Consider the following 10,162-nt stretch of genomic DNA (forward strand, 5'->3'; position numbering starts at 1 on the left):
ATCCACGAGCTTACGACATAGAATGCCGTGAGACACGGAGTCGAATGCCTTTGTGCAGTCGATGGATATCATGGCCGTTGCCTCATTTCGGTTGAAGGTGGTATTTACCTCAGTATGGAGTTTCATTAGGTGATGCTCTGTGCTGAGGCGAGCTTGGAAGCCGGTCTGTTCAAAAGGAATTACGGAGTGTTCATCGCAAAATTCCCGAAGGTAATTAAGAATGATCTTTTCGTAAACCTTGCCGAGATGAGGCAACAGACTGATGGGCCTGTAGTGATCCGCCTCCGTTCCAAACTTATTCGGCTTGAGGAGTGGAAACAAGATGGGATGTTTCCATTTATCGGGGAAACAGGACACATATATACATCTGTCTGGGTCTTTCACATGTTGAACATTATGAATAATGTTAACAGCCTCTTTCGATTCTTCTCCAACACCCACTACGGCTTACACTCAATATTTTATATTATAATAATTCTAACATCACAGAAATAGAATCCTTGGTACCAAAAACATACAATCCATTGCAATCAGTGCATCACACCACCATAATCATCGACTTAAACTTTCATGCAGAAACGCAATGAGCTGGATGAGGAATCACACCCCATAATTTGAGAACTCCAAAAGTTAGGAAATTTGAGATTTAAAAACTTACTTCGAACTGCCACAAAAATATCTAAGTTGGCATTTGTTTTGTTTTAATAGGAAGGCATATTATTTCGTATTCGTATGAGACAAATGTAAAGAATCTAATTTCCAATAATTGGAAGACCTAAAAAGTTGGGACATTGGATATTTCGAAAGCGAACTCAAAACTGGTTTAAAACATTTTATTGAGTGACTAAAATTTAAAACTGCTATCAATTGTACCTTGTACGATGATAAATAGTTCAATTCACTTATCCAAATAACTTGGAATGTTTGAATGGAAATGACATTTATTGTTTTCAAGAGCCACAACAGGTAAGTGAAAAGTTTTAAATGATTTGAAAACCCAAATGGGAAAGATAGAACATTTTACTCAACGAGTTACTAAAATTTGAAACTAATACTAATCATAAAATTTAAGTTAAGAAATCGGAACTTTATGTACAATGTAAAAGAAACGAAAATTTTTATTGCCAAGTGTCAACATTCATAACAGAGTAACAAGGTTCTTGGCAACCATGGATTAGCGTTTAGAGAGGGAGAAGTGCTTTATTCGGCAATGCTGCCCAAATACATCTGGTTGTTAAAACACACAGCTTAGTTATCAATCCATGATTGGATATATAAAAACTAACATATATTAACAAAAATAAAAACATTGTTTTTTTCAAACAATAATTAACAGTAATATAAATACATTATATTTCATATATATACAATTTTATTTTACTTTTTTTCCTCCTCCTAACACAAAGTTATATTAAATTTTACTTATTCATTCTTTCCTTGTTTTGTTTTTTCCCCACCCCTATCTACACTCTCTCATACCTCCCTTCTCCACACGTTAAATGGCTACAGAAAATAAATTATCGAAATTGAAAATATCAATAAATAGAAATAAGTAAATAATAAAATAGCCACAGCAGTAGAATGATAAAAAAAAAAAAATAATAAGTTTGGAAAATAAAATTAATAAATAAATATGGTAAAAATCTAAACAATCAGGTAAATAATATCAGATATCCTCAGAGCTACTTCCTATGGAAGTGATGTATGATGGATGCCAAGGGAGTTGAAAATAATATTTTCTGCCCAGATCGCTGTATCTCCAATGCTAACACTTAGATCTTCTAAGAAACTCCTTATTCTAATTAGTATTGTTCCGCGAGGCCTAACATGGTGAGCTCTCCCTCTCCGAAGGTCTTGTGGGATTGTTTTTTTAAGGAACGGATGCATTTTTTGTAAATTTCCATCTTTTCCCCTTTTCACTCCACTCACTTGATTAAAATCATTCTCAAATCTCACTCTTTATAATGGTGAACACCAAGAAAACATTTTTTCCTTTTGAAAAATCCTGGAAGGTAGGCGACCATTTAGTCATTTTTAATTGGATACAATTTGTCTTGTTCTCTCTGACTTAATTATTTCTGTGATTATTAAGTAAGCCCCTTAGTTCTTTGCCTCCCTGGGATACTTATTCACTGGATGGGTTCTAAGACTAAGTTCTCTTTCCCCCTTGAAAATCAGCCCACAGATTGAACAAACTTTATTATGTGTTTGTGGGGGAGGATCTTGCTTGTCTCCTCCCTTTTCAGTCAATTGATAATGTCTTTCCCAATATTCATCCAGTCCCACCTTCGTCATCCTGCCATTCCCCTTTGATGAACTCAACAGCAGCCATAGGTACCACTGCTTCCTGAACAGGGCCTCCTGATCTCAGAACCATCATACTATTTTTTTTATTTCAATTCTTTTGAATTTCTGTTGGTCTGCACTCATATCTTTTATGTTCATCAACAATCTATTAATAGATAACAAAACCTAAATACCTGTATGGAGGATTCATTAAGAAGCAATATTGATTCAAAAAATGAGGTGAGGTTGTGCCAATTTTTTTTTCTTTTTATAACTTTTCTTTACTTGTCAACATATTTTAATGAATTTAGTGCAGAGTTATAATTAGTAAATTCAGCTATATATTTTGAAAAATAAAGAATACAAATTTTAATTTGCTAGTAGTACAAAAAAACTGTTCTTGGTGTCACTTCTTATTCTCCTTCATAGTTGTATGGATTCAGCTATGAAACATTCACATCTTTTTGAAGGAAAACACTCTCAGCTAATTTTGACTCCTTTTTTTTTAAATAAAAAATTATAGTTTATGTTGACCCTATACTAACGTTTTAAATCCTCTGTGTTCCCTATTTTTTAAAAAATAATCTAATGCCTTCATTGATATAGTTCATCAGTCTTCGACCAAATCCATAATTTCTATTTTTTCACTAAACCTCTTAACATTCTTATATACACCTCCCCTAACTAAAACAACAAAAAACATTGTAAATAAAAAGTATAAAATTCTATATCAAAGGTTGCATAACAACCTTTATTGTGAATAGTTCTGTTACTTGATTTTTATTATGTTACTTTATAAAACCACTATTGATGCAGACATTTAAGTTTCTAAATAAAATTTAAAATATGAAGAGGAATTATAACAATAATGCCACTAGCTATTCTATTAGTTATAGTTGTGTCAATCATTTCTCATTTTATCAAATAATAAAAGTGGGAAAGTTCACAAAATAATAAAAAAAGTGGTATAATCTCACCTTATTTTAAGTGATAATGTGAAAATAAGTTACAGTAGTAAATCTCGACAGATAATACTTTAGGTAGAGATAAATAAAAATAAATTACTTACCAGTGCATAAACAACAGTTTTCAGGGTTTAAAAAAAATCGTTATAATAGTGAATAGTTAAAAAAGGATTGTTAGAGTCATAAACGTTTTATCAAAGGAATGTGATGACACTTATTGATATATACTAACATACCACATGATAAGCAGGAAAATTAATAAATAGTTTTTATAAGGAGCACGTTAAGAACATTAATTAGCTGAATTCAGTATTGGTCAATTCCAACCTGGCACAATTCACCTCATTTTATTGTATATAAGTTATAAAAATGGAAATTATTAATAGAAGTTATCAGTGGTTGAAACCATGTTTTTTTTAATGATGTTAACTGTTTTGAAGAACTAATTAATACATTTCAAGGGAGAAGATGAAGAGATTTTATTTAACTTTGATGCTTCTTTATCCTTCTTTTTCGAAAATCTTCATAATTTGTGATAAACCTATTAAACATTATTTGAGCCTCTACCTACAAGGTAGCTAACATTGAAGAAAATAATCAGTAAAAAAATACTCTAAAAGTTTATTTCATATGAAAGTTAAGAAAAAACAAGGCACTCAAAATTGACTGTGTTTCAGTTCTTAGAGAATCCTGTAGATTGAAAAAGGAAAATTATTATAGTCAATTACTTAAGATGCGTTACTGAAACATACATGAATAAAAACTATTAATTATACAAAAACTTGGGAGTGTAAACAAGATAAAATCAGAAAAAAAAAAAAAAAAAATTAAAAGGGTACAGAAGAACCTCTGAAAAGAAAGAAATAATTTTACTAACAAAATTATGTTATTAAGTAACACAAGTAATAATTTCAATTAAACCTGAACAGAATAATAATTTATTATATTCTGATTTAGATACCACACCGTGTCACAACTCATTAGCAATTAACAGATGACAAATGGACTTTTTAAAAAAAGATTATTTGTATACATTGTTTGTAGAAAATTAATATTTGTAATACATATTTCTGACAAAATTAGTGGTTTTTTTAGCAGTTCTTGTTCCACCATTTTAAAGTATTTTTATTTGGTTTTAATTAATTTTTCTGCATAGTTATTGTGTATGACTTTCAAGTCAATTATTGTTTTTATTAAATTTGTTTAACACTACCAGGCACAACTAATCAGTGAGTTGAAGTACTAAGTTTTTTGTGTACCAACAGAGATGTGCAAGAGAAACACAGTAAGCCTGACTTATGGACATTTTCATTCATTCATAATTCATCTCCCATAGTTATTTAACTGAAAGAGGATGTCATACTGCTCAATCAGACCTTCATTACAAATAAAGCAACAGCTCATGTAATCAACTCATACCATTTGTTTACAGTGTACATTTTAAAATCTTATGCTTTGCTTCAAAAAAAGTTAATAATTCAGGTCATTTGAGTTCACTCACATCTAATGCAAAATCTCGTAACTCTTCCAGGTTATAGCATCCACAGGTAACATGGAATCCTTACACTACTTTGGTGAGACTGATTATTTTTATATATATATATATATATATATATTTTTCCCAGTTGAAATATATCAGAATAAATATTATTATCAGATTATCATATAATTAGCAATAAAAAGACATAGGTAGAGTATAGTCATTATAGAAGACAAATGAGTACTACTTATTATTTCATTAGTGCCAATGTTTTGGCCAGATCTGCAGACCTTCATCAGGACTAAGTACGAAAAACAACCATAATGAATAAAAGCAAAAACAAGATAAAAAAACTTGTTTCATTTCAGTAAATGATGTAGGTATAGATTGTGCTATTATAAATTAATATCAGAAATTTATAAAATCACTATAATTTAATGAGATAAATGACAGTACAATTAAAAGATCGTATAATTTCAATACATACTAAATGCTATACAAGTTCTTGTACCTTACTGACCTTTTTTGCGTGTATCAGAAAATAATATAGAAAATTTATCCACTGCATTTTATTAAAAACAATAATAAATTTACTGTGTTTATTTTAAAACTAATGTCACTGCATTAAAGATGTTATCCTTTTTAATTTTTAACACAGCAAATTTACTAAATTTAATTAAAAATATCAATTAATGAATTTTGAATGTTTCATATTTTTTAATAATATCTCTGAAAATAAATCCACAGTAAAAAACAAATTGGTAAAAGAAAGTAACCATTAAGTTCAAACGTAATCATCACATTTACTTAACAATGACCATACACTTGAAATTCTGTACCCTTATAAAATAAGGAAACAAAGAATGAATCATAAAAATACCAGCAGCCAAAATGCTTTTTGTGCAGGATTTTCACTTCCAAACATTAGATCCATTCTTCTGTCATAATTTATCCTCTGTGTACTTGAATTAATAATTTAATTGATACAATACCTGGGGTACACAATTTGTAAAGTAATAAATAATTTTTTAATTGTTGTAAAGTAATACATATTAAAAGTCAATCAAAGAAGATATATTAAAATTATTATGGGCATCCTAGTAAAGCAGGAAATGAATGAGTAGAGGCCTTACCAAAATCACAAAAAGAAAAAAATCATTATTCAGAAATAGAATATTCTTTGCCAAAAGTAACCAACATTTGATAGCAGACAACAAAGTGTAAGTTGTATATAAACTTTCCCATTTCATCAAAAAATCAAGACAAACTCAAAAATACACATTACAAATAGACACGATTACTAACAGAAAATGGATTGAGTAAGTGTTAGCTCTACTATTTGTTCCTCACTGAGAATGACACTTAATACTATGATATAATTATTAGAAATTCTCATTCAACCAATGTTTGGAAAGAAAAGACACAATTTATCCAGAAACAGCTTTTAACAAAATAAGGAGCACTTAAAAAAACAAACAAATAATGTGTATGATAATTTGTTGCCAAACCAAAGTGTTATCAATTAGAACTTGTGAAAAATTTGCAATAAACTAAAAAATGAAAAGGTTAATATTTCAAATAAAATATCTTTATTTATTTTTGGTTTTAAAGTTCATCATTAAGTTAATTATTAAACTCTAATACAATTACATGAAAAAGGTATAAGCATTTAAACCTAGAATGCAAAAGTAATTCCAAATAAATGGCTCTTCCAAAGGATGACTATTCAAAGAAAAAGACAAAATAAAAAAAGGTTAGAAGAAAAAAAAGTGAATAATTCAATTATTTAATATACGTTCAACTAAATTAGAGTTTAAAACATAAATAAATTAAACAAAGCTTTCTAAAAAGTAAATAATGGTATATGAGGAGAAGATGGTTGGGTGTGCGGTCAATGAAACACAAATAAGTATGACTAACTTATTTTAATGTGCCGACGTTTCGGCTAGAGTTTCTAGCCTTCTTCAGGGCTGAAAACAAAACAAGATAACAACCATAAGATAATAACTACAGTAAGTATAGAAATATAAAAAAAGAAAAAAGAAAATATAAACAAAATAATTTTACACAAACAATGAATAGTTTTACAAGATATAATTAATAAAATTAAGTGATGAGAGAAGCGGGAAATAAAATGTAGACATAGGTATTTGAAAAAGTGGGTACAATAACTTAATTAAGCAAATGAAATAAAATTAAAGTTATATAATGTAAAGAAGTATGAACATATTAGTTATTATTAATTTGTTAATGTTTAGTGTTAAACATGTTTCATGTTTTAGTTTTCTTTCCCCTTTCTTTATTTTACTCTTTCCTCTTATTTTACTTTTATCTTATTTTACTCTTCCCTCTTATTTACTCCACTTTTATCCTTTTTTCCTGCCCGCGTTATAAGTTTTGTACACTATACTTATAATTTGCTTCTTTATTATCTATTATTGTTACATATATTTTTCTTCCTCTCAATTTCCATTTTCTTTCCATATTTAAATTTCAAATTAATAATAACTAATATGTTCATACTTCTTTACATTATATAACTTTAATTTTATTTCATTTGCTTAATTAAGTTATTGTACCCACTTTTTCAAATACCTATGTCTACATTTTATTTCCCGCTTCTCTCATCACTTAATTTTATTAATTATATCTTGTAAAACTATTCATTGTTTGTGTAAAATTATTTTGTTTATATTTTCTTTTTTCTTTTTTTATATTTCTATACTTACTGTAGTTATTATCTTATGGTTGTTATCTTGTTTTGTTTTCAGCCCTGAAGAAGGCTAGAAACTCTAGCCGAAACGTCGGCACATTAAAATAAGTTAGTCATACTTATTTGTGTTTCATTGACCGCACCCCCAACCATCTTCTCCTCATTTATCATCCACGGTCAACTATCTCTCATAATTATAAATAATGGTATATTCATAATAGATGAATTTTCACACACACATATTAATAAACAAATGTTTTGTAAATAAATTAAAAATAATAAAACATTATATAAATTCATTTAGATTATTACTCCATCAATTATTAGTTCCTTATATTTAATAGATGTAGGGGGTACCCTAACAGAATTCCTTCTATTGTATAAATAATTCTAATCTAGAGTGCAAATGATTACAATTTGTAATATAACTGATTAATTAAAAAATAAAATTGGAATTTTTTCCAAGAATCAATATAAAGTTCAAATGAAAATAACATAAAAGGAAAATATATAGAATAATATTTTAAGTACTAAAATGTTTGATGTTCTATTGAATGAAATCAGTTTACAACAGATGTTCATATGAAGTAATCATTAAATAAATAAAGTAATCATAAATAATATTCATTGAAATTAAAATTACTTACCTGAAAATCCTAAGTCTATTAAAACAAAGTGTTTCCTTGATTTAACAGATGACATTTGTCCAAACATAAATTCACCGCCGAGGAAACCAAGAGAAGCAAAGAAAGCAAGTAAACCGATAGCTTCACCATAATGGCATGGACTAGACTTTTTATTATAGAGACATACTTCTCTTTGTAGTTGAATATCAGCGTACCATGCTCCAGATACGCAGCAGAAGACAATTATGCCAAACAACTAAAAATTATAAAATATACTTAAATCCAACATATTTTAATTATTATATTTTGAAATGAAATTGACAAAAAGCATGACTATTCTCTTTCATCAGAATTGATTCTAAATTTATCTGTTAAATGACTATCTTTTAAAAAGAAAACAAATGCTAAAGAGGAAAAAAACAAACTTTGTTCCCTTTAATGATTTAAAATTTGTTTTCATTTAACTTTTCACTTATTGAACTTAAAAATGAGATGTGAATAAAATAAAATTACAAAATCAAGATTTCTTTTTAACAATTAAATATATCTTGCAATTAATATATTGTTATTTTCAATAATCCTTTTCAGTTTGAAAAATGAAAATTGCATGCAGAAATAACATGAAAATACTTGGCAACATACAGTTACTTTTGATAAAAATATATTAAAGAAAAAACAGTAAACCAAAAATGAAATAGAAAATATTATTGCCAGAGCATTTTAAAATCGATTCAGAAATCAAAGTAAATATTTTTTTAATGTTCATTCAAGTCCAATAGAACTTGGTGAGAAAATATCTCAAATTAGTTGAAATACTAATAATATAAACAACTAAAATACTATTTTACTTTAAAACATGTTTTATAATAAAAGCACGTTTCAATAAAACAACTTTCTTTAGATACTTCAAAAAATCAATAATCAGTTAGCAGGGCCAAGTTTTAGTCATGACTCCATTTGTGGAATTTATTTGGCAGGAAATGATAAAGAGTCATCAGACTTACAAGGCAAACACCTTTAACTATAACTTGAGGTCTTTTAACAAATAATAAAGGGTCAAAAGGCGCTCCTGCCTTTCCGGCACCGTAAGCACCCCCCACGTCCATCTTAATTCTACAACTGATCCACTCTGAAGGAAACAGCACTAGTGCTTCGGATCTGAAGTAAAATTGTTCTGGGTACGCAACGCTATCTATTGACGGATGAAGGTAACTAAAAGGTTTCTTTATATCTTTTCCCTTTATTATTCCATTTGTTTACTCGAATATCATAATGCTTTATAAAAGAATTATTAGTTAAAATATTTAAAATTAATATTAAAAATGTATACAGAATAAAAAAATAGGGTTACCAAAAATAGTAGTTTATAAAATAACTTTACACCTGTCTCAAATTTGATTGACATGATGTTCAATAAGATATTTACTGAAAAGTTGTCAGTGACAACAATGACAACATACCTCTTTATATGTATGTATTTTTCTGGAGGGTAAGAAAAAAAAATACAAGTGACACTACAAAACTGGTGTGCCCTGACACCGTTAGACCAACAAACTATACTACCTCTTATCCAAAATATCTTATTTTCTCAGCTCCCTCTTCAAATTCATTGCCAATGCAGTAAAAGCTCCTCCTCAACCCAGTTTTCCCATCTTGACCTCAACCTCATGCACCCAAGGGGCTTAGAGGGAAAAAAAAAACGGAAAAGTTACTGATGAATTCAATTATAAAACATATATTTGCAACATATACTTCTGGATCTTAATAAATTAATTGATGCTAAAATTAAATCTTGAAACACCAGGTTTCACACCTTATTACTTAAATCCAAGGTTCTCACAGTTATATCCAGCTGACTTCAAGATGTTTGCCCCAAAGATAAATACTTAGGTTAATTTTTTTTTAAATCACGATTTTAAAAATGACATTCATATTTCACAAAGATAAAATGACATGATATTGTGCTTTCTTGTTTTGTTTTTTTAAATTTATAAGTCATATACAGCTGAGCATTCACTCCCAATTTTTTTGAGTTCCTCTTGTAGATTTATTCCAAAGACTTTAGCTTGTGCCACTCATTCAAAAAGGATAA

The 10,162-nt window shown here is 28.5% G+C and overlaps 1 protein-coding gene across 1 annotated transcript in view; it reads right to left on the bottom strand.

Annotated features, from left to right (window-relative positions):
- The window catches only part of Syngr (synaptogyrin), a 29,870-nt gene extending 20,645 nt beyond the window's left edge, over nucleotides 1–9,225 (bottom strand). Inside the window, exons 1-2 of the mRNA XM_014418491.3 lie at nucleotides 9,075–9,225; nucleotides 8,092–8,326 (exon numbers count right to left, since the gene is read on the bottom strand). Of these exons, the coding sequence (XP_014273977.1) occupies nucleotides 8,092–8,326; nucleotides 9,075–9,176 (337 nt within the window). The 5' untranslated portion in view covers nucleotides 9,177–9,225. The remainder of the gene's footprint in view (nucleotides 1–8,091; nucleotides 8,327–9,074) is intronic.
- Between the last annotated feature and the right edge of the window lie 937 nt (nucleotides 9,226–10,162).

Source organism: Halyomorpha halys, unplaced genomic scaffold, assembly GCF_000696795.3.
Source record: "Halyomorpha halys isolate HHAL.00 unplaced genomic scaffold, Hhal_1.1 Scaffold199.1, whole genome shotgun sequence".
In the NCBI taxonomy this organism is placed as follows: Eukaryota; Metazoa; Arthropoda; class Insecta; order Hemiptera; family Pentatomidae; genus Halyomorpha; species Halyomorpha halys.